The 25,685-nt window shown below is 38.7% G+C and overlaps 1 protein-coding gene across 2 annotated transcripts in view; it reads right to left on the bottom strand.

Moving 5' to 3' along the window:
• Nucleotides 1-377: 377 nt before the first annotated feature.
• The window catches only part of MYO3A (myosin IIIA), a 119,250-nt gene continuing 93,942 nt past the window's right edge, over nucleotides 378-25,685 (bottom strand). Inside the window, exons 26-36 of one of the 2 annotated variants that reach the window (XM_059818685.1) lie at nucleotides 24,789-24,900; nucleotides 23,102-23,264; nucleotides 22,360-22,446; nucleotides 19,200-19,323; nucleotides 18,136-18,271; nucleotides 17,293-18,078; nucleotides 16,462-16,600; nucleotides 6,808-6,917; nucleotides 4,226-4,266; nucleotides 2,351-2,491; nucleotides 378-492 (exon numbers count right to left, since the gene is read on the bottom strand). In XM_059818685.1, coding sequence (XP_059674668.1) covers nucleotides 378-492; nucleotides 2,351-2,491; nucleotides 4,226-4,266; nucleotides 6,808-6,917; nucleotides 16,462-16,600; nucleotides 17,293-18,078; nucleotides 18,136-18,271; nucleotides 19,200-19,323; nucleotides 22,360-22,446; nucleotides 23,102-23,264; nucleotides 24,789-24,900 — 1,954 coding nt within the window. Of the gene's footprint in view, nucleotides 493-2,350; nucleotides 2,492-4,225; nucleotides 4,267-6,807; nucleotides 6,918-16,461; nucleotides 16,601-17,292; nucleotides 18,272-19,199; nucleotides 19,324-22,359; nucleotides 22,447-23,101; nucleotides 23,265-24,788; nucleotides 24,901-25,685 lie in introns of both variants that reach the window. The other variant, XM_059818684.1, reaches the window with a different exon arrangement.

Raw genomic sequence — 25,685 nt, forward strand, 5'->3', positions numbered from 1 at the left:
TTAACTAGGGAACTATAAACTAAATGATCTATTTTAATTGGATGAGACTGATAAAATGCAAAAAAGAAAGAAATATGCATTGAGGGAAGTAAACTAGATTTAAGCTGCTTAATGTCTAATAATTTTAAGATGTAGCAGTGGTATCCGAAAGAAAGCTGATTTTTATATTAGTTTTTTTTAAAGTATATGATACTCAACTGACGGCGTCCCTTCGCAACGGTGTTGGGCTGTAAACCACTGCAATTCATATTCACACGAACACACACGTAAACCTGAAACATTGGAGATTTAAAAAAAAAAAAGGAAGCACATGGTATAAAATGATAAAAAAGATTATGCTAATAAAAGCCAAATGGCAGCAGGAACAGCAGCAGCAGCTAGAACTGCTGGATAAGGCGCCGGCGCTGTGAGGTCTTCCGCAGCAGTCGTCTGTAGTCATAGGGATTATCTTCAGTTTTACACTCTTCCAGGGGGCTTTCTGCAACCCTCGACCTAGGGATTAAGTACAGAAGTGTTTTAGAAATTAAAGTCAAAACATTTACCTTGGCAAACGCTCCTAATCGACTGCTTAACCTCCACCCGCGGGTGGGGGGGGGATAAAAGGAGAAAGAAAAAAAATCAGCTGACTGCTAGGCCTCTTCCTGTGCTGCATAAAGCAGGCACCTTGGAACAAGCATGTTATATATTAAGAGCAGGTGAACACAGAAGAACAACATGTTCTTCTACGAAGGGGACATAATAAAAGGACACAAAAACGTTGAGAACATGGGGGTGCTTTGCAGTAGCATTTGCCTGGTGGTTACTGAACCAGATTTTCAGTTGGCGTAAATTTATTTGCTCTGTTTTTAACCTGCCTGTGGAGCTCACTGCAAGTGTCCGTCTCATTTTGTTTTTTTTTTCTTTTTCAGATGGCAAGCTGCCTTTTGGAAGCCACCTCTGACAGGCTGGAATGGTGACCTGGCACCAGGTGTTACCATGGAGCAAGATTAAAAATAAAACTCAGTTATTTAAAAAGTATATTATTCTGAAATAACTACAAAAAATTGTAGTGTTCTACGTTAAGTGTACCCCACCACAGGTCCTACACCCGCGTCAAAGGTAAACTGCCAAATAAAAAATATTCCGTATTCACTTCTGTAGATTGAAATGCCTGTATTGTCCTTAGATCCAAGTGACCCCATTCAAGAGATACTGAAGTGCAGAAGTGTTTATTAATTGCATTCATCTGCCCTCAGAGGTAGCAGTATAAATTTCAAAGTTACACAGATTTTTTTCACTGTAGCTAATTAGGATGCAATCAGAGTAGCACACAGTAAAAGGTAAGAAATCCCTTTTAGTGAGCTCAGTGGCAATATTCTCATTCATCTAAACCAGACTTCAGGGTGAAAGATGTAGTGTAATTAACAACCCTAGAAATACAACATTTTCCAAGGGATGTAAACACTGTGATAATTCCCTGATATTATTTTTAATTCCACGCCTTCACAACACTTTTCTAAAACTATTTTAGATCCCACCTGAAAAATGGAAAAAAAAAAACCCCAAAAACGTAAGGGGCACAAAACTTTCTAAAACATTTTCTCTATTAGTATGGATATCTTTTCAAATTCAGCAATCATCCCAGACTTAGTGTTTTCCTTAAGCCTTTGACCTAGATATTTTCCAAGTTTTTCTTACATATGTGAAGACACAAGAGGATACAAATATATCAAAATATATAAATACGTGTTTGCACGTGCACTGTGTGTGGGTGCATTGGCAGGAGTGAGAACATGAATTTCCTTAGCCCAGCAGAGGCCACCCTCTGTGAAGTCTATGTGGGAAGAGAGGAGGTAGAGCAAACTCTCCCTTTGGGGTTTTCCTCCTGACTGTTCACCTTGGTGGGGTCCACCACAGGCTGTAAACACATACGCTGCTACAGGACAGCAAGAAAAGGAGGCAGTCAGGCTGGTGAAAGTCATCTGCAGAAAGCAGGCAGAAAGTTTGGCGCACATCCACCCTATTTAAAACCTAACTGATCAGAAATACAATTTTTAGGTTCTGCTTTAGTACAATCTGATTTTAGATCAGAGATTTACAGCAGGATGCCTGTCCATCTCATCTGGCACTTGGGAAGCCAAAAACTAGCAGGCAGGCTGAACAGCAATCACACTAGCATTTGTCCCTGGTGCATAAAGATGGGAAATTTTCAGCTATACATTTTACAAGTTAATTTGGCAAGATTCCATGGATAAAAAAAATAGATTTTTGTCTAAGTTGAAGTGTATCTTTCTTTTTATGAATCTTTTTAATATCTCCACACAAGGACATACAACATTAATTTTTCCTATTATTATTTTGTATGAATTACCGCTCAGTAGCTCTTAAAATTGAAGTCCTGCGCTCAGCTGGGTGTCTCTTCTTTCTTGTGGTAGAACTGCTGTCCTTTGAGGTGGAATCAGTAGATGAAATTTCTTGGTAGTAGATATCTAAATCTAGCACTTTGCTCAGACTGTCAATAAATAAGTACACTAAGTTAACAGTTTCACTTTTCAATATTATATTCAACATTCAAAAATAAGGCAACCAAATATCATTATTAGTTGTGTTTATGTGTTGAGGATCTAAGGAAAAATATATATAAGCACAAGAAATCAGTCTCTGAAATGTGACTACTGTACAGTGCAGATATTGAGAATTTTGAAATGCTAAATACTTTCAGATGTTCATAAAGCAGACCTATATGACTGAAATTGTTTGGGTTTGCCATTATACTCAATGGAGAGGCATTTTTATGGTATAATTAATCTATCTGACCTATTTTAGATATCTCTTTGAGGATCATTTTCCTAAAGATGACTATTTTTTTTCTCTGAGTACAAGAATGTCTAAAGCAACTAGTTCAGATATCAGTGTCAATAATGCAGATGTCTCTTATTTTGTTAGATGAATGCTATCCAGGGTATCATAAGTACAGAAAAAATCAATCCCAACATCCAGTTTAGAATGGCTAGGGGAAGAATAATATCCTAAAAGCAACCTGAAAAAAGAAGCTCAGAATTCAATTCTCACATTGGTAGAAACTAGAAATAACTCATTGATTTCAGTTGCTATGTTCTACTAATACTGAGTTGGCACATGAAAGAAGATGCAGTCATAGAACTGGTTAACTAGATTTAAGATTTAAATGAAACCTAACTGAGGCCAAATAAGAGAAAACACTAGATTTGGATTTTTTTTTTTTTTGGCTAAACAGGAGACAACAATAGGTGTGAAATTTTTTCAGGATCCAAATGACAGCAGCAGAAGAGCTGTAACAGACTAGACATGGGGGACATGGACATTAAGTGAATCCTTTAAGCAGTGGCATAATCAAGCGCAATTTAAACTGTGGTTGAATGAAGCTAGATGCTGTGAGCACATATTATGTGCATACAATGTCATGTAACTTCCTTTAAGATACATATTTTAGGTACGGAGTTTGTATTCTGCAACCTCAGCCGAGGATAGTGCTAAGAGCCCGTTCATCTTGCATCTATGACCAGGCTACCATAGCACGTGTGCTATAGTACCATAGCAATGGCACTGGGGAGCAGCTAAAAAGATTAAGTATAGAAACACAAATAAAATAAAGCTATGAAGTATGTCAGGAGCTGTGAACCAGGTCTACAGCACACGTAAGGATCTAAGATACAGAGGGCAGAACATATCTATTGCCTTCTTTATTTCTGCAAAGATCCATCAAAAGAGGTTAGTTACACTGTGAAGAAAAGATTTCTGGTTGAAATTTCAAGAGCTATTCTTCTTTACCTGTTATTAATAATTATTGTTTTATTTTTTATGATCTATTTCCAAACAGTCATATATTTTTATGAGAGAATTTTAACAGTCTTTGTATTTTTGCTGACAAAAAAGAACTGATTGCTCATTTCCTTTGACTGGAATTTTAAGCACCTTCAATTATTTTCTGTGTCAGAACTATCTTTGATGTGGACCTTATCTTAACTTATTATTATGCTTGTGTTGCCATGGTAAAGGGCCATGCTGTAGTAAAACTCAACGACTGAATGCTGTAATGGATTTTTGTTGTTGAGAATTGCGTATTTTAACTTTGTATACAATGCCCTTCCTATGAATCACCAAATTACCATGCTTTTTTTAATGCTTTATTCTTCTGGTTGAAGTACAGCTAAGAACTATTTCTAAAGTACTAAAATGACAATAGTGAGATAATGGAAAAAATTACCTTTCTTTTCTCGGTTTCCGTTTTTCATCTTGTATTGATTTCTAAGAAAATACAAAGTAGTTAAAAAATACTAAAAGGAAAGCTTATGCAAAGATACAATTCATCAATACGTTAGGTAGGAGAGTGTTGCACATTTTTTGTTAAAAGAAAATATAGAGAATCTAATTTGCTAAGCAAGCACCCCACAAAAATCTCTTTTCAGAATCTTTGAGACTGAGAATCGGATTAGCACTGCTACTCCCAAATTTCAGTTGCCATACTGTGAAAAAAAGCTAAAGTAATTGCAAACGGAACAAAAAAGGAGATGTAAAGCTTTCAAATATCTATAGTTGTTTTAATGAAGTTGACAACACTATCTCACTGAGGCAAATTTACTGTGATGCCCTGAGAATTTCCATGAATACAGGCATCGCAGTGGGAGCAGGCGTAATCCTCTTCTCATTAATGTCTATGCAGTGTGTCACAGGTTTTAGTAGAATAAAATGGGCATTTAAAAAGCAGTATACTAGATGGCAAAAGCACCTTTAGGATACAAAACCTCCAGAAATGCAGAAGACAGAGATTTATAGGGAATGTGAAAAATTTCTTGTCTCTTATAGATTTCTGTCCCTACATCCAAAACAATGCTATGTTGCAGCATCTAATGCATCGCACTTCAAAAGCAGTATTTTTAAGTGCAGATGGTCTTAATTTTGGTCTTAATTGTGTTTCTTCCAAATGAGGGAAAACTTACTAGAATTTAGTGAATTGTACCACTGTAAAGTCACTGAGAACGAGAAATCCTGATGGACAGACACTTCTTATGCAGATAAATGCACAAGACACATAATTTCAAAATGATAGGCTTATCTAAAGAAATAAATCCCAAAATAAACTTTTAGTGCCTTGTATGAACAATAGGCTATTGTCAGACTTCATTTATACCTGTGCACCACTTTAGCTCATTTGATATGCAAGGAGATGAATGAGAACGGAAGGTGTCTAATTAATGTCTGTAACATGATGTGAGAGAAATATCTGTTTTTGCGGAGGACAGAGGAAATTTTTCAAAAAATGCACTCATATTGTGTGCCTTTGCTTTCAGGTGATCTGGGCTTGATAATCATCTGTGAATACCTGCAGGTCACAGAGATTTTTAGTAAGGTAGAAAATTCACGATATCTGGAAAAGCTGGCTATCTTCAAGTTAGAGGTCAGTGACTTGCCCAAGGTCTAAGAATTTAAGAACTAGTAGGTCCCCTTTTTAAGCTTCAGTGTAGTAGCTATTTATGGTAAACCTTTCCCTTACCAGTGAACTTAATGTCAGGAAGACAGGCTTCTCTTTTTCACACCTTCTTGAAAAATACAACTAATTGAAAATAATATTGATTGAGACCTTGAAAAACAGCTGCTAAAAATTCATGTAAAAATTCTATGGCTTTACTGCAGTTTTTGTTTGCACTGATGTGATGTCTGTTTTCTGATAGGGAACCGGCCATGTAACAAATCACCTTTCAGAAAAGATTGTATTCCTGACTGTATAGCCTTGGCTTTCTAAATACGTATTTACTTCAGAATTAACCTTCTCCTCAGAAATTTCCTAATACAGAATTCAGTGGCATGTCTTTCATTTCAGTTCTTTATCTCACCAAACTTGCTTTCACAAAGCAAATCTTATTCTTACATGCCAATTTATTTTTAAGAATACAGTTTCTTTTCAGAATATCACTGTTCCAAAGCTGTGTTATTTCAAAGCCGCCATAATAAAACATAACCGTATTTGTCTTTTTTGGTATGCCAGACACAACTCTCCCTAAAGGCCCTGGTGACACCTTCTGTTGAAAGGAGAAGCAATTGCTACGGTTAGTTTATTAGCTGGGCTCTCACCGGCTGTTAAAATAGGTCACTAAGATACAGGCACCTCGAGCAAATGAGTTTAATTGCTTTTTTTGTTGGAACTGCTTTCTGAGCTGCTTTTACATTTTCTCTCTTTCTGCTTACTTTCTTGCCTTTTTTTCTATATTTAAGGGCACTGAAGTCAAGAGTGGAAAGCAGCCCTTGGTGGCTGAACTTGGACCAAAGGCTATATATAGAGACACTCAAATCCATTAGTCTCCTGAGCTGCCTGTATTTGCCAATTCCTTCATAATCACAATCTGACACATTGGTAAAGGAAGTTACAGTGTGCATACTAATACAGCCTATTTTAATATTTGTGCTCTCTGCAAGATCAAGCAGTAATTTAGATGCTCAAAATAGCTCTCTGAACGAACCTGCTTCTCTCCCATAACTTACAAAGAAACTACAGAGACTGGGCATTTAATTTGGGTATTGAAAGTGCAAATGCTGCTTATGCATGTAATGAATGTACATATGTTTAGGTACAAAAGTAAGAATTGGCCTGACCTAGGGCCCCAGTCAGGGTAACTCTGAACCTCAATTTCAAGTCTAGTTTGAAAGTTTGAAGTCTAGTTTGTGCCTCCTTTCAGCAGGGCACAGCTTTTACGCTGCATTAGAAAGGAATATAGGGATTTGGGCAATTAGATAGAAAGTTTAGTGGGAATTATCTGGCAGTTTTAGCCCACAAGAGCTTGCTAAACTCACATGTATTAGAGTGTAGTAGGTGGAGTCTTCTGGATTATTTAATGTCTTGGGCTTCCGCGGTCGCCTTGGGGGTCTCTGCATTGGGCGAGAGTCTTCTACTTTGGCCGCAACTGTGAAAAAGCAGGAGATAGAAATGATTATTTCTTCATGGTATGGGAGGCTTTTACAAAAACAGGAGAGAATTTCACCAAAGAGAGCAAAAAAATCCACATAGCCACTTTTACTGCTTGCCCTAACTCAAGAAAGCAACTGTTTTTGGCATTTCCTCTCCACACTGGAAAGGAGAATGGGTTTATCCATTTGAGTCCTGACTACCCACATGGACACATGCCACGTAATGAATGTCAGGCTGGAACAGCCCAGCGTTCTGCTTGGCACAGGCTTCTCCTTCTGAAAAGGGCCGATGTTCCACATTCAGAAAACGGCTCTGAAGGGTAACGAACACTGGAAGGCTACCATCTTGTAAGAGGGACCTGGGCAGCAGGGATTGTATTTTTCCAGACTTACATCAATCATTAAGGTGCTGAATGAAGGAACTAGTGTTAGACCTGTGATTCAGAGCTTAGTCCTCTATGTTATCATGGTGTAGATTCCCCCCATTTTTAACACAAAATGGAACTACTGTCCCCTGGCAGTCTCCAAACCCAGAGTTAGACACTGACTTGTGGGTTACATTGGCTGGCACATGGGGAAATAGAAAAATGTCTTGGATATTTGCTTGTTAAAAATCTGTATGCAATTCTGACAGTGCTAAGATACAGGGCTGCTAAGGGTTCATAGGCTGTTTGTCATAGAGCCAACATAGAATTCAGAGTTTCTAATGCCTTATTCTCGGAAACCACAGAACTGACTCTGGGGGGCTGAGGGACCACAAATGTACAGCATGGTGAGCATGAACACTTTACATTTGGCTTCAGCTGTAAGAAAAGTAAATGGGGGCTACAGCAATTCCTTCATGATGAAGGAGGAGGGGGTTGCACAGCAGCAGAACACCGACGATAGAGATAGGTCATAGGAATACATTCAGGGTGATGGTCTAGGCATGGTGAACCATGTGTCCAGGTATATTGCATTATCCAGTGAGGTTTTATATTGTCCTTGTCCCATCACAGAAGTATTCAGAGGACAGTCCATGAGAAAAAAATCTCCTTACTCATAAATTAATATAGCATGAGGGTGGAATAAGGATCTAGCTCCCAATGAATTACTGAAGTGTGTTCTGCTGATCTAATCCTCTTTCAAATGAAGCGACTTTAACTCCATAACCCAGAGGTGCTAACTACATGTGATTGAGTCTTAGACGGAAGAATGTATTTTGTTCTCTAATGACCATCAGAAACCCTTTTACGATAAAAATAAAACCTCTCCCATGTACATCAGACATCTTTTTAATTAAGGAGGTAGCACAATCATTTAAAATGAGAAACGATCTGTAATACATCAGTGTTGACTCCTGCAAAATTAGCTGTGTAAGTTTTTTGTTATGTGTGATAAATAAGGCTTGTAAAGGTCATGGATATGCAGAGGAGCCAGAACAAATAATGTTAATTTAAACTGTAGTTGGATAATGATTACATTTATTGTTTTAGTTTCTTATCTGAAATGCAGACTGCTTCTCACGTAATGAATGAACAAGTATCTTTTAACATTTTGCACTTAAGAGAACAATGGTGTTTTTCTAAGCCGGAGTACAGATAATTTATGTTAAACAATGAAATTCAGATGCAATAAATTCATTTCAGTAACTTGTATTAAATATAAATTGCAGTCTTTGATTTGAATAGGTATAGCAGGCCCGACTGTGCTCTTATGTAGGCTGTTGTTACCCTGCTGCATTTCAGATGGGCCACCTGGAGTTATCTGAGTTTCCATTTGTGAGAGAGTTGAGACATATCTTCCCTGTCTTATTTTTAAACACAACAGGAGCCTAAACTGGAAACAATACCTTAAAAAAAACCCCTTAAAATTCATTGTAGTTGAATAGAAACACCTAACCCTTTTGTCTGCAGGACATTTTCAAAAATGGTGTCAAAGATCATGACTGCATGAAAATCTGGAAAAAGAAAATTAAGCCAAATTGAGGGCTTTAGGAAAATCCCAAGGAAAAGGCTCTCATAATACCTAAAGATTTTTTATTGTCCCCTAAGAATTCATCACTATGTATGCTGTTATGTTATTTATCACTGTCAAACACATAAAGCATTATCGTATTCTAGATTACAATTATTCCAACTGAAATTACTTGTATACTTCTTGTGTATGTGCTATGCAAAGAAGACTCCTCTTACATTCAAAACCCATCATTTTGACAATGATAAGGGTTTCAGTAAAAAATAGCATTTCATCTTGGCTAGTGTGTTGTACATATGTATGAGTTATGCAAAAGAATTGAGGGGACAGAAATACCATGTTGGGGCAGGCAGCCTTCTAAGCTTGGACCTCCATTGTTCCTTTTTAAAATTACATAGAAGGCTGAAAATGCGATTCTGAGTTTTGTCTCCAAATTACACAGTAAATAAAAAATAGTTTGATGGGTTTAGCTTTCTTTGTTTCACCAGAAAGTGAACCTGTGATTTCCTTCTGCACTTAGATTTGTGTGTTCATTGCTGCTGAAGTTCAGCTGATGTGGTCATTGCTTGTATTGGTTAATTCACTGCACAAAGTAAAATTTGCTTTTTATTAGTTTCTGATAATTCCAGAAATCATTTACTTAGTAGAGTTAAAGGTGGAAGGCAAATTAAATACCCAAACCTGATAAATGGTGAGTTTGATGCACTTGTTTTCCAGATGGCCTATACCTTTCTGCAGTAGGCAATGAAGCAGAAAGAAGGAGTAAAATCATTCACTTATTAATAGATCAATTATGTTGCTTCTAGAGTCCATTATAAAGAAAGGTTTTTATTGAAGCCCAGTCTCTCCATAGTAAAATATCTTATAGCCTATTTTTCCTTAAGACCAAGTATCTCTAGCAAGACCTGGCCATGTCCTTTATATGAAAAAGGAAAACTGATGCTTTCTATCTAACAAACGTTTAAAGACATACATTACAACATTGATATGAAAACCATTCACAACAGTAGCTGTCAAAGCACTTTGGAAATGTCAGGTTGGTGCTATCATCCCTATCCTACTAGCAAGGTAAATGAGATGCACAAAGCAAGACACACCGAGACTTGCTTAAGGTTATGTCCCAGTTAGTCATTAGCACAGCTAAGGAGCTGGGCTGAAGGACTGTGCTGAGACTGCTGGCTCGGCAGCCAGCCCATCTCCTGCAGTTATATCTACATGAACAGGTGCTGTCAGTGCTGCGACACATTCACATGCCTTAGAAGCAAATGCGTACGAGAAATTAGAAACAAAACCATTTGATGCTACATAGTCGTTCCTTTATAAAGGTTTTACCAACAGGAAGGCAAGCTGAACAAGTTGAAAGGGAGAAGGATTTTCCTCAAACTGCTTAAGTGCACGCAGCCAGTACTCAATTAGTCATAAGAAAGAGGTTTTGCTCTCGTGACATGGATGCTTCTGAACCTCAACAGCTAATGTCAGCCATGCTGCAACCCATGCCCAGGAAGTTAAATCCCTCTCCTGCCCAAACCTAAAGCAGACTGTCAAAGCATACATTTGATCAAGCCATGATGGAAAGTTTAATAAAAGTTAAGCTCACTCGCCAATGAAATTTAGGACCAGCTCATTTAATGTATGTGTATCCTGAACACCACCACAAACTACAGAAACTGTGGAGAGTTGCACATATTTGAAACATTTGAGTATGAGCAAGAAATGCTTGAATAAAGATGAGTCAGTATCAACAGCCCTTTAGGCTGAACTGTGTCTGCACATTCTGACATGCAACGATAAGCTTGGAAGACAACAATCTCAAGGAATCAACATCCATGGATGCTAATGTAAATTAATGTATGACTTACAACAGATCTTATACTGAAGACTGGAGAAATAGTGTGGTTACAGCTGTGATAAGCATCTAAGTGATGAAAGGTCTCTATTTATTAGGCCACCTAGAGAAACAGATAAACCCATCTTCAGGTCATTTAAGAGAAATGTTACATGTTTGATTCAGCGCTGTTCCACATCTTACAGGGACAGGAAATACAAAGCCAGGCTCAGAATAAAGCAGGAATTAAAACAAGACTAAGAGCAGTAATTGTATGGGTTTTGTAGAGGGGCTTGGAAGTAATCAGAAAAATGCAGATATAGCAAGCGGAATTCCAGGACTTGGTAATGAGACGTGAACAGCTATTACTGCTTACAACACTTATGAGCATACCTTTTTACTGTCCTAACTGTAAACAGTATGAGGATGTAATTACTCAAGTTTGGGATTTGCACATAGAAAAACACTGTTCTTTAACATTCTGGTCAGTAATTTTTAGACATTGTTTATTCATGGGATGTTTACCATAGCCCGATTTGGAAATTGTGCTTGATGGGTGCAAATTCTTAGCAATCTGGAAAAGACACAGGGATTATTCTGGCACAGACCTAGAACTAGGAACTGCAAGAGACCAAGAACTTTCCGACTGTATCCAGCAGGAGTTGAGAGTGTTTCATCTCTTGTGCCTAACTCCTGCTAGCCCCACTGAGGGAAGCAGTTTCAGTCTCTGGCTGACACTAATACTCTCATTTCTGAAAGTATGGTGACCTGGACTTATTGCTGTTTAAGAAGGGTTGTTTAAGGCAAATGGCTGTACTCCACTTCCATGACCTCCCAAATCTTATGGTCTGCCATTGATCTAACTCCCAACACAGATCTTGTACATCCTGGCTGCATGGTGTCCAAAGGGCCACTCCAGTAGCTGAGAGTGACCAGACAGCAGAAGCACTTGACTACCCTGCTTTTCTCCAGTCCCACGCCTCAGTGCTCCCTGGCTGGCCACTCACTTGCAAAGAAGAAAGACCAGCCAGCGAATACTGCTCTGCTCACGCACTGCTACACGGGCTCCCTTTTCCTTGCAAAGGCTGCCCATGAAACCTCCGTTAATAGTGCTGCAGCTGCCTACAGCAGGAGGAATCCTGGATGAAAATCCTGCCTGTCTCACTGCTTCATGTACTTGAAAAGGTCCTCCGCTGCACCAGAGTTCCTTGTGCCATGTGAATTTCATTCTAAATATAGAAAATTCTCTTCCTGAGATTTCATACTTGAATGTCATTTAATACTTCCAAGGATGGGTGCCATGATTCATCTGGAGAAAAAAAAATATTGCTCCCATAATGATCAAATTCCCCTCACTTCAGGCTCTGACCTCAAAAAACTTGACAGTGGCCTTTGTGCATCTATTCTGACACCGCAGTAACCCAAGGCTCACTAGGAGTCCAAAGGTGCAGTCCTGGGATGCAGCCATTATGTTTATCTGAAAGCATTTAGCAAGCAAATATAACCTACTCATAAATTTAAGCCACAGGAAATACTGTTTATTCCAGGAACCTTGTGCAGCTTGCTTTATGCATTTTTATAAATACGAAGAAATTCACTTAAGAACAACTTAACCCTGTGGACTTAAGACTCATTTAACCTTTTTGCTCATATGTTCTTTAAACTGCAGGCTTTGCATTTTTATTAAGCAGTTTTGAAAATCTGAACATTTGTAACAGTACACCATCCAGTTGCCCCACAGTTCCTCCCCTTCTGTGGGTAGCAATGTAATAGAATATTTTATCAGAGGGGCCGGTAACTTCTCAAAATGAACAATGGCCACCTACCCACAGATGAAGGCAGACAACTATTCCTATCATAGCATACAGCTATAAAATACAATTCACGTGTTATAACTGTAAAATGACATATAAAACTAGTGAAGCTGAGGAAGATGTGTAAATAAATGTAAATGACCAAAGTAATTACAAATAGGTAAATACTACATGATATAAAGAACATCTAAAGCTCAACAATCATTGCCTTCATAAGGGTAGGACAGCAAAGGTAGCCCTAGAGGGAAACCTGCAGTAAAAGCATATCCTTCTGTGAATGTGTGTATATAATTGTACTGTAACATATAATGTAGGCAAGAAGACAGGAGGACTCCTCCCTGTTTAATAAACAGTGGATCACTCACCACATCTACCTGCGTCACTTTAGCATGACAGTCTGCAGTACATTACCTCAAGTCTTTGTTTTATGTAGTTATCCTACTATATTGCATACAGGAAGAAAGTATGATATCCAGAATGCTGGTAATTCCTGTGTTGTAGACAGTACAACCTAAATGAACTGAACACAGGCATATTTTTACTCAGGTATTCTCTACATCTAGTTAGATCATGCTTAATATAATAAACATCTACTTAAGACAACACAGCTTTGTGATGGAGCTCTGTAATGCTTAGGCTCCAACTGGCTCACAGGCAAGCTGGGGAATTACTGCAGTGTATTCCGTTCCTTCAGTACCCTGTGCATTGATCAGCTGGAAAGGAAACAGTTTTCCTGTCGTGTCATTATGTTTGAATGTAGAAAAAGAAAGTTCACATTCCACACCAAGAAAGGTCTTTCAGTGGACTGGTTAGCAGTTATAAATATGGCTGTGGGGATGTGAGAAATCAGGGCTCGGGTCCCTGCTGCCATCCCTCTGTAACCTAGGTGAGTGGCTGAGCCTGGCGCCCAGTGTTAAACTGTGTTGCAGAGAGTGAAACTTCACATCGTGGCTGGGAAGGGTGGCAGAACACAGTCTTTGACTAGAGCCCAGCTAGCCTCCCTTCTCGCTTTTTTAAAGTTCCACATCTGGCAAAAGTCATCTTCATTTCATGTATCACGAGTAGCCACACAAGTTGTACGAGGTACTTGGGTCAATAACAGAACATATCAAACACAAACTGCGGCAGCCAAACTCAGACCAGCTGGGCAAGAAGGGCCAAGGAGCCAGACCCAGCTCAAAGTGTAAAGCCTGTTGTATCAAGCTGGTTACAGAAAGATTGGGAACAAGAGTTCTAATAAGAACTGGATGAGGACTGGTTTTGGGCTGGTTTGACTTAGTGGAGTGGACCATTCAGTGAGTGACTAGCTGGACAGCAGTAAACAGGGTGGAAGGGTTAGTTTGGTTTGAGATAGAAGGGGCCAACTCATGCTTTACAATGTTTAAGGGCAGATATCAGCAGGTAGGACAACTTCAGCTGGCCTGTGCTTTAGTGGCACATTTCTCTGTAATGAGTTCAGTCATAGCTTCTTAGTCAAATAGCACCCACTATTTCATTTTAAATGCATTCTCCTTTGAAAAAAGTAACTTTCTTCTGAGCTTTGTACTCACCTTGTCTACATGACAACTTCCAGTGATTTAATGAAAACCAAAGCATGTGTCCACCATAGTTATTTTGAAAAAAAAAATTTTGCAAAATTTCTGCATAAGCCATCTTGAAATGAGCATGCTTTGACTACAAAGTATATTTTAATCTATACGAATATGAGCATTCAGGACTGTCTTTTTCATGTTTCCTACTGTTATAAAGTTATGATTGCTATTGCTGACATTTTTGCAAAAGGCAATTTGTCAAAATAGCAAACATTCAATTTTTGCATCCATAGGAGAGAAAAAGGGGGACTTGTAAGTCATCAGAATTTCCCTAAAGAATTTGCCTGGTGCACAAAAGAGCTAAGTGCTGTCATGTCACACATACAGACATTTGTCGGGAGAAAACATAAAGAAAATAAATCCTCCTTTTATTAAGACCACACAACAGTAGCATGTAAAAAAATCTTATTTCCTTCTATTTATTAAAATGAGGTCTCTTGTGCAACTCAACAACTGTTTCAGTGTTGTCTTAAAAAGCATTTTGACTTGGTTCAAAGAAATGTATGACATTTTTCATGTTGCTGTTCAAAAGTATACAACGCAGCACTTTCACACACTTTACCATTGGAAAACTCCTATATTATGACACCACAGAGGTTTAAAGCAGTGGGACATTTTCAGAGATAAAGGGAAGTGAAGTGGCTGACTGGTCACCACTTTAAGCAGGGTTGCATGCAGAGGTGACAAACTGTGGCCTGCTTTTGCCTCCTGTAGAGCTACTTAAATTTATAGCAATGTGAAGGGTAGACTTTGCTCCATTTTGCGCATGGCATGAATGTACTGATACACTTTTACCTGGTCCACTTGTGTAAGTAATGAGAACTTTAACTGATAAAACAGGGATTTGTGTATTCCCTTTCCCTTTATCTACCTCTCTTCTCTAGCTTCTGTAGGAAAATGTGTAGGAACCAAGAGTTATTTTCCAAAGCACGCATTTTTAATTCCGCAGGTTTATCTTGTCAAAAATCAGCAATATTTAATAGAGAACTCACTACAAACCCGTTAATGACAATCACAAACATCGCTCCGTCTTTAATGAAGGATCGTGGCACTTGGTTTTCCATTTCACATTTGTTTTCTTTTGCAGACTTTGGTCTTGGAAACAGCCTGAACTACAGAGATTATCCACCAGCAGCGATTTTACAATTAGAGGTTTAGCTTTTGTAAACACCAAACCCTCATTTTAGCAGCTTGCCCATTTGAGAGGACTGCAAAGTGGGGGTGAAGTACTTTTAGGAGCTCTTCAATGTAGCCGTGGTAACAGAAAGAAGTTTCAGCATACACGACAACTGAATCCACAATGTTATAGTGAAAATAGTACAATTAGCTCTGGGCAGCAAGAGACAGTCCTGGATCTGATCCCAGCTGTGCAGAGGTGAGCAGAGGTCTTCCCCAGAGGCAGTGCAGTGGCACAGGCTGGCACAAGCCCCCCTGCCCACCTAGTCATCTGCTGCATTTGCCTTCATCTTCCTCCATATCTGCGGCCCAAGACACAGGCTGAGGAAATCCCCTGTTACATCTATTCCAACTGAAGAAGTTTGAGCAGCTCAGCCAGCTTTTGTAGACCTCTCCATGGGGCACAGGTCTTAATGATCTGCATGCTCCGAATCCCATGTCTTCCAGCTTTATTTTCACAGTACTCCTCCCCACTGCCCCTAACCTGCTCCAAGTGTGCTTGCATTTTGGGAACCCTCACTGCCCATGTTAACGGAATATAAATAACTTTGGAGTGTATTTTCAGAGGTAATATCCTTTTAAGTGTGTGAGTTAAACAGATGCCAATTATTAATAAAACTTTACTTGTAATTTTCAGGACATACCCACCAACATGGGCAGGAGTTACAAGTTTTGATAGCCTCAGTTGCATTTGTGGATAGCTAAAACTTTACTCAGCATAAATGTGACAAGCTTTGGTAAATTGTTTGACATAGTACCTAAAATAATTTTGTTTTTAAAACATAGTCCCATATCTTACCAGTAGCACACACAGTTGACCAACATATAAGTAAAAAAGAGCCAATGAGGAATTTTTACCAAATAAGAGTATTTCTAGAGATGCTATGTCTAGGTCTTACAATGTTACATTTACCAACCTTAAGCAGCACTGAAACAAAATATCAAGAAAAATGGTAAATACCTAAATCACAACCAAGCTTGGATATTTCTCTGGAAACTATGTTGCAGACATGCACTGATACGGCGCTTAGTACAAAAATGAACAGCCTGAGTTATATAAGAAGCCAGAGCTAACTCATCTACTAGTTCCCTGGCCTTTAAAAACATGACTAGGAGTTGCTTCTTGACAGTCCTGTTTACAAATGAAAATTCTGCTAACAGTAAGGTTCAACATTACCTGACTGACAAACGTGAGAAGAAAGTCGGCCATTAGCTTGCTTATCTTTGGACAGCATCACGGGTCTCAGCTGATGTGACAATATCATTTCATTCAATTTTTGCTGCAATGCTAAGTAGTCTTCAGATAATTTTGATATCTGAAAAATATAACACAGGATTTTACATTATTATATAAATAAGTATATATGTTTCTAGGTAATCAAAGGTAAAATAAGGGACTAGAGAATGAATTTAAAAGGTATTGCTCCACCTACTGCAATGTAGTCCCCTGCCACACTTACCTCCCCGCCCCCCTTAAAAAAAAAGAAAAAAAAATGAAAAAAAAGACACTGTAGCCCAGTCCTGCAGCTACTTCATATTGGTTCACATATGTGAGCAGATGGTGCCTTGCTGATGCAAAATAGCTTCTACAGCTGTAGGCATACTTCTTTGCACATGTGTGAGTCCCTGACATTGACACAGCAACTTTTAGTTTCATTTACATAGACATTTCACAAGTTTACTGAATTAAGGGCCTTGCCTGGTAAGCGCACATTTCAACAAAGGCAAAGCTTCTGCATTTAACCTAAACCGGGTTGAAACTAACATAACTTTTTGCCAGTGCTCCAACTTTGTCTTTCCCTCCTTCCTGAAAATGGTATTTTCTCTTGCGGCCCAAAATACACATTTTTACAGAACACTCATTACAAAATCTCAGTCTCAGTTTAGAGAGTAAAACCTTGGTGCCACTGAAGCCAGTAAAATAACTTTGCCATTCTGTCATTGCTCAGAGTATACTGAGATTGCTCAGAGTATTATGCTCAACATATGAAGCTTATAAGCTTCTTACCTGCCGCGAAAAGGCTGCCAAATCACAAGCCTCTTTCTCTGAGTCTCCCTTCAGTGTCTTAGAGTCTTCAGCCTCCGTACTGGTGCTTTCCCTATCTTTTGCTGTTTGGGGAGCATTATTTTGAACATGTACTGCTTCTGCTGGCTCCTTTATAGTTTTCTCGTGACTTTTGCAAGGTAGTTTCCCTTCTTTTCTGAGTTGTCCCCTCCTTCTGTAACCCCGGTAGCTGCTCTGAATAACCACTGCTGCCTTCTCTTTGTCTTCTGAACTTTGTTTTTCTGCCTCAACTTGCTTCCATGGGCCTCTTAGTGACTCTTTTCTTGTAACTCCTTTACATCCTGTAGGCATCCCTGCTTCATGTTTCAGGTAGTTTCTTTCCACATCCCTGTCAGCCCTGGGCTGGACCACAGCAGATTCTTGATTTTGCCCATATGCACTGAGCATGTCTTGATTATCTTGCTCTTGCTGGGGACCAGGTTCAGCTGTGATCTTGACAGAAGATTTGCTGGACAGCTCTTCCAAAGAGGCCTGTTCTTCACCTTCACCAACATGTTCTACTGCAGAGTTCTGCTTCACAGAAGCTCCCTCTCCTTCAGTAGATGTTTTCTGTTGCTCCTGTAAATTCCTTGTGTCACTGTACCCAGAGCACTTGCTGTCAGTAACAGCATCAGCTTCATCTTGAGTCTCCTCGTTTGCTGCTCCTTCCAGTGTATCATCTTGAGCTGGCTGCAGTTGAGCTTCAAGGTACTCCACAGCAGATAATTCTTCCTCTACTATTTTTTTGTGCTGTTCCTTTATTTTTTCACAGACTGTGTAGCCACTGTAATGGCTCTGAACGATGACAGCTGCTTCTTCTTCCGTTTTAGGAAGGGTACTCTTCACTCCTGTTGGACTTTCCTCATTATCTTGAAGTTCTTTGTTCTTCTCCTTTTCGCTAATGGATGCTGCATTTTCAGTTTGTTTCTTTCTAAGTGATTCCCTGAATGTAATAGAGTTTTGGGCAAAAATTATAGCTGAAGGAGATGAAGGATAGTGACAACTTTAGAACTACCTATGGTGGTGTTTATGTACTAAATGGCAATTTGATACATTGCAACGTGGGAAAGATTTAGTGCATAGAGCTGGAATTAAAGACAGCAAACCGGTCTCTGTCTTTCTGATTATTATAATGTCTTCAAGTGACAAGGGACATCCCTGTTAAACTCTTCACCAAAATTGCTAGGGGGACAATCTGCTGCACGAGGGCTGATAAAACAGTAAAGAATTAATTTAAGTGTTAACAAAAACATAAGGCAGAAACTTTATAGTACCTCAAATATGTATAAATACACACAATCCTAAATGTATTCATGAAAGAAAACTGCCTCAAGTCACACTAGGAATGCAAAAAGAATGATCCTGCGCATAGGTCCAGCTCCACTTCAGAGATTGGGAATATAACCATATTGCAGAGATATTTAGAATGTGATTCACCACACCTAACTTCTAGCTGGTTGATCTGAGCAAGACATCTGGGTTCCCTCTGTCATCGCCTATACTTATCTCAAACAGTGACTTAAGATGAGAAGAACAGTTCCTTGCAGATGCCTATTTCTCGCTCTTGTCTGAGCAATTTTTATGATGAGCTAGTTCCAAAAAGAGACTCATCTACAGATTACATTAACATTACAGGTAAGCACAATATTGTTGATCTTTCCCCTAAAAACGCCTTTATTCCCTGTGCTTAAAAATATGAGAAAATTGGCTACTGACTTTAAAAACCTCCACATAAATGCATATTACCTCTGTATACGTATCTAGAATAATGCTAATTTGTTTGACTTTTAGCTTACATTGCTGTTCTTCAGCAGTGTAGTTACTGAAAAGGGACACATTTGAGTGACATAAGAGACAGAAAATAACACTACCTCCTCCTTTTGAAGATCTTCCTCTCCTTATATCCCCTGTAGTGAGACTGAATTGTTATGGCTGCTTTGTTCCTTGCCTCAGTTAGTTCTTTTCTCTTCTTCCTGAGTAAGTATCCTCTGGCAACTGATACAAATTGTAATATAAAACAACCTTAGGGAACAAGCAATGGGGTGTCCCACACATTTCAGAGAGTCAAATGATAATAGCATTAAACAAAAACCAATAAGGAAATATGGACCGTGGTGGTTATTATGATTATGTTTCATCTGAAATTATTCTGTTTCACAAAACTTTTTTGAGATTTCAGAAAGCTGTACCCAGTCTACACGAGGATACAAACAACCTCTAAAGACTAAAGAAAATACAGGAAGATGCAAAATGAAGCAGAAGCATAGTGCTATAGAAGTGCCCCTAGAACACAGTGCTCTCAGCTTCATGTACCTGCTTTGCCTGTTTGAGGCAATTGATTTGACTCAGTCTTTCATTTCCCTGGGAAATGCCTGATTATTAGGCTATAGAGATTACCAGGCTGTCTTCTGGCACAGGCTTGGAATTAGCTGGACATTCACTAGACCAGAGCGAAACTGAAAATTTTACAGCTCAGCAGTTACAGAAGACTTAGCTCATGCTCCTTTTGCAGCAAATACTCATTATTCAAAATGAAAAAGCTCAGCATGAAAGACGTGCTAAGCTCCACAGTAACCAGATGCACTGTGGCAAGGGTACTTACTCACTACTTGTGCTTTGTGGGAGACCCAAGTTCAAATTTCTGGTCTGAACCAGGATGAATAAAGACTCAAACATGGATCTTCCCTGAGACATGTAGGTGCTGACTAGTCACTAGGGGCTTGATGCAGTTGCCGGCACATAGGTATCTAGCGCCATCTGAAGCGCTCCGGGATAGCCAAGGCATCTACATGGAGCTGGCAGAAAGGACAAGATGGACGGGACTTTCTGGAGGGAGAAAGTTGGGTATACCACATGAAATAAAGCTGGAGGCCAGGCAAGATAACCTAGGGCATCTCAAATGACACTGGATACCAATATGGGGGCAAATGAGCTGAGCATTTGGTGGTTTTGAATAAAATGAATCAAACTCTAGGCTCTGCTGACTATAAGAGGAGTTTAGACACCTAGGTCACTTTTAGACATCTACACTGAAGTGTCTTCATCAGAAACTGAATTGTATTCATAATGTTGCTTCAAAAATTCCTGAACTTGCAAATAATTTCCTAATGGGAATTGGCACCGTCTCCACAGTGCTGTGATTTGGACAAGTCTGCAATTCCAGGGATTCCGCACAAATCCACTAATCCCTGGCAAAATAAAAAGAACATAGTGTTTTGTCAAAATACTTCTTTTGAACTCTAATTCCAAATGCAGTACCAAGACTATGGGGATAGAGGATTCAGGTGATTTAAATACCCTGAGGACCTGGTAGATATGGGAGCTCTTACTCCGACTCTGCTGAGAGTGTTCTGCATCACAGGGAAAGGTCAAGCTCACTTAAGAACGGGGAAGGAGCATAAGCAGTTTATTCCTACACATTCATATAACTTGATGCTAAGTTTTATTTGCTTTAACATTGCCTACTCATAATTTAAACCCACTTGGGCTCTGCTAGACGTAGTGGTTCAGTGTGAGAAGCACTGTATAAAAGGGACATACATTACATCTTGATAATTGGATATAGGGTAAAGGGAGGTGGCACAATTGGTTTTTTTACTGCAGTCTGACAGGGCCTTAGAAAAGTGCAAATTGTAAAGCACTTGGAATTCTTCTAGAGTTTCCTGGACTTCTGAGCCAATCCTCATTCCATTTTCATACAAAAGCTACTCAACAGGAGTTATTTTGAAATAAATCAAGTTACATTGTCGATGGACATGCCAGTATAAGCTAAGTCTGGTCTTTTTAGACTTATACTGGTTCATCTTTGAAGTTTCCTGAGAACTTTGTTATGAGGAAGTAGCTGTCTAAGCTTTGTTTTCAATCTGGAAGAGGTTTGTATTTCTTTCGAGATAAATGGGGGGAAAAAAACCTGAGAGAGCTAAGTAAAAATGGACTTTCATTTTGTTCTTGTTTCTTGTGCACTGAAAAAAGTTTAAATGAAACTGCACGCAGGACAGAGAAGGTGGACAAGAAGAAACATTGGGGAGAACAACAAACAGAGCAAAGTGGTAAATTCATACTTTTGCATTTGCTAAATATCCTAATATAATTGAAAACTTTCAGATGTGTAATTATTTTTGGCACATCACTGGATTTTAATCTGGTTTTAGATTGTTTTCTACACTGATGAAGTTCTACCAACTGCAGTGAAGTGCTCTTCTGTACCAACCGACTTGGTTTAGTGCAATTAACAGATGCATCTGACAGTGATTAAAACCAGCACAGGTGTCAGTATATACTCCTGAAGGCATATCTGAGGTAGTTTAACTCTAGATAGGCTGGGTACCAGCAGCACTAGCTTATATTTGGGGTTGCCGCCTTTGTAATTACTGAAAGTGCTGTGCAGATTTGTGCCAGCTGTTTTTAGACCTGTGCCTCTGTAGTTGTACTGCTGCTGATTTCAGAGCTGCCTTGACTACATCTGGCTCAGGGACATCTCTGCAGGGATGGGGGAGACAGAAATATAGGGAGGAAAAAGGGACGTCACACAGCATACATCTGGGCCCAAGGTGATTATTGCTGCAGAAGAGAAGGAATATTTTGCTAGGTTGGATTGAGCAATGGCAAAAAAGAATCCAAAACATGGGTGAAATTACAGGTTGTAGTCTTCTCAAACATAGCTACTACTGATGTAACAAAAAATATTCCTAATAAAAACCAGCACACACACACACATTATATGCAGATAGTGTTACATGGGGCTTCAACAATACCAGCTGTAATACTTAGACATACCAGACTAGGAGTCAAAAGGCTTGCTATGGCATTTAACCAGCCCACTTCACAGCTGTAGAAAGTGTCTCTAAGCCACTTTGAGGTACAGTTAACAGAATACACTGACCCATTTCAACCACTGTATATACATAATAGATTAATTATATGTGTAAATGAGCACAGTCAACCAGTGTAGCTAAGTAACAGCAAAGAATCTGGATCAACATATTTTGTATAGATAGCACATTAAAAGCCATGAAAGCAAACAATTCTTACTTGCTTGAAGTCTAGTAATATATTCTTCCACTTTTTTATTACGTTTTGCATTTGTGTATTCTTTACGAGCAACAAAACCCCTGTAAGCTGAAAAGAGATGTCAAAAATTAAATAATCCATTAGGTACACCAAAGGCTGTAAGAATTAAAAAAGTTTGGAAGGAATTACAGACCTTCATTAAAATAGTCATAAATATTTTGCAGGCTTTATCTTTCAAAAAAAATGGCAAACAAGCACAGGCAGTAAATCTACATAAAAACTATATTTTCTGGTGAGTAAAGTTATTATGAATGAAATGAATACAAAACACAAGAGAATCAGAACGTAAAATAAGATGATGTTTGAAACGTATTAAAAATTTCAGTTGATGTCTTCATCAACAGTGTAATTGGTCTTATTATCTAGTCGGTTAATACATTTTATTTTCATTATTATATTATACAACCTTGTCAGAACATGCTAGAATATTACTAATAACAGTATCATCTGTGCAATCATGTCCTCCCATTGTTAAAATTGCCTTTTAAATGTAACATTGATAAATGTAACTTCAGTAAAGAGATTGTCATAACCTGGTTAAAAGAAATTTTTCTTCGTAAGAACAGATATCACCAAGTATAAGATATTTTGTCAAATATAACAGCAGGAAAACAGCAAAATCCCTATCCAGCATGCACATTCATCTGTCAGCTGTACACATGCACTAGCTTAAGCAAAATGTTAAATGTTTTAAAGCTATTACCTGACTGTATTTTAATAGCACTTTGTTCCCTTTGTTCCTTTATCTTTTTGTATCTCCTTGAACCCAGCCACCCTCTGACACAAGCTTGAATCAAAATTATCATGTCAACTGTCTCCTTCCGCATTAAATTTAGCTGCTCCACATGATAGTACTTGAGGAATACCTTAAAAAAAGTAGGCAGATAAGCAAAAGTTTTAGTTATCCTCCCAGACCCTGTATTCACTCAATCCATTTAACATCAACAGGAGTTACAATTTGGTTTCAAATGATGAACAGACTCTTTAGCTGTAGTATCTAAAGGATCATTCTTGTTAAAGATAGCATTTTGATTGTTTGGGGTATTAGTTTACCTTACTCTCCCCTTCAATATCTTTTGTCAGTCCCTGCTTATTCATGCTTTCATGGGAAGATGTTTTAAAGTCCCAGTGCAAAACTTCAGTCTGTAATTATAAATCTGTTTTCAAAACTATGAGGCTGACAGTTTTGCTAATCTCACAAATCTGATGTATGTTACATAAACGTGATCCAAATCTGGAACCTTCAATCTCTCTGCTTTCCAATTAAATCTAAGGCATTGTTTATTTACTAAATTGCTTTCATCAAGCACGAAGCTCATATAACCCCTGAAAAACTAGTCCAGCACAAAGGATACACATTCCTGGTGTATATTAGGATGAAATGAAATGTGTAGAAAGAGCTTGTGCAATTAAGACAATAATTATGCTTATTTTGCAGAATTCCCCCGATCTTTGATCACTTGTTGGTACAGATACAGGTTAACCCTAATTGAAGTACACGTAAGCTATAGATTTCACATCTCAAGATATGCTTCCTTTGGCTGCATGTTGTCCATTAGACTCACTAAGACAGTAGAGGGAAATCAAGGTTGAGGATGAGGTAACTTCATGGCTTCTGTCCCACCTATCCAGGAAGATATCTCAGAAGAAGAACAATTGTTTCTTCTACACTGAGGTGATTTCAAATAGTTTAGGATCCACCTCTCTCTCTATCCATATCCTTCCTGGGCACTTCTGTTACATTAGCAAATAGAGAGAATTGGTGCAGTACTTGTCTGATGCTTCTTTTTTCTGGCAGACCTCCTGAGATCTGTCGACTGACGGTGGGTGTGTGTCCCTCTCTGGCACACTGGGAAGACTAGTAAGCTAAAACCAAAAGCAAGAGTATGGGAACAGACATGTGTTTCTCCTATAATAAAGCCTTCTCCTCTCTTCACATATATGGGATCATCCTGCTACCTCTTCCCCCAGTGCTCAGGAAAGTCTGCCACAGAGGCCTCTGGCTGGAAAACCAAAACCTTTTCCTCTCCCTTTGTGAGTCTGATTGCTCCAGGGAAGAAGTATAACTTCTTTTCCTTAAGAACACTTGGACTAAGCTCACTGGGATCCTTAACACCACATTTTTTGAAAGAAAATGCAATCAGTGTTGTTGTCACATACTGCTTTGCACTGTAGCCTCACTAAAGCTGATCAGAATTTTAACACTTTACAGGGTCAGGATTTCAGTCAGATATCAGGGAACGGAAAGGGTGGGCTTTTTAAAAAGGGTGGGCTTTTTAAACCAGTAGAGACCAAGAGCCACCCCAACCAAATGGATGAGAAAACAAATTGCTTAATAAGTTAACAATGACATACTGCAATAATGCAGATACATTATATTAAAAAATTACTTTAGTTTTTCCAAGAACCCAGTTGTCAAGGTGCGCTTTTTCCAAGATGGCAGCACAGGTTTCCGGGCTGACTGGAGGATCATCATTTGTTTTGTAACAGATGAGGTAATACCTAAAGAGAAATATATGAATCTTTATTCCATTAATAGTGAGCAATAGATGCAAATACATTTAAACCATTCCTTTAAATACTAAAAACAATTGCATGAAAGAAAACATAGCACTGAAAAAAACAAAACAGCATATGAAAGAAATCACTGTGATTTATATGCAGTACTGAGAAACTCAATCAAAAGTGGATGAGTGACATATTGCACACCCTGGGGGGTTGCTTAATTCTATGACAACACCCGAAGGCTTTTTAAAAGTGTGCAACCCAAGTAGAGTTGTGCAGCAGTTCTTTGCTGCTCTGTCTCTCTGCATTCTGTAAAAGTGATTTCAGGGGCAAAATAAAAATATTTTTAAAGCTTTTCTGCCTAAAATATCTTATTTCATATCTAGAAATGTCATGAAAATTTCATATCTTATGTGCTAGACCTTTGAGATTGTTAACATGATGTGAGATGCATCCCAGCTCTTGTTACCTCCTTGGATTCAGCTTTGCAGATCCTTTCGGAACATATACGTACCGTTATGACATATCATATGTAAGCATTTAATCTGGCAAACTCATTACTCAGGATTAATTCTGACTAGGAAAAGAGGTTAGGATGCTCACGCATAAAAATTACCTGTAATGTACCAGCTCAGCTGCTGGATAGGAAAGTTCTTTTGTGTTCCAGGACTTTCCAAAATGCTTCATAACAAAATGAACGATACCTATCTCATTTTTTTAATTCAGGAAAATGACATGAATTATGTGTGCTTTCTGACAGTATATTCTGCTTTTTTCTTGTT

Source organism: Gavia stellata, chromosome 6 (assembly GCF_030936135.1).
Source record: "Gavia stellata isolate bGavSte3 chromosome 6, bGavSte3.hap2, whole genome shotgun sequence".
In the NCBI taxonomy this organism is placed as follows: Eukaryota; Metazoa; Chordata; class Aves; order Gaviiformes; family Gaviidae; genus Gavia; species Gavia stellata.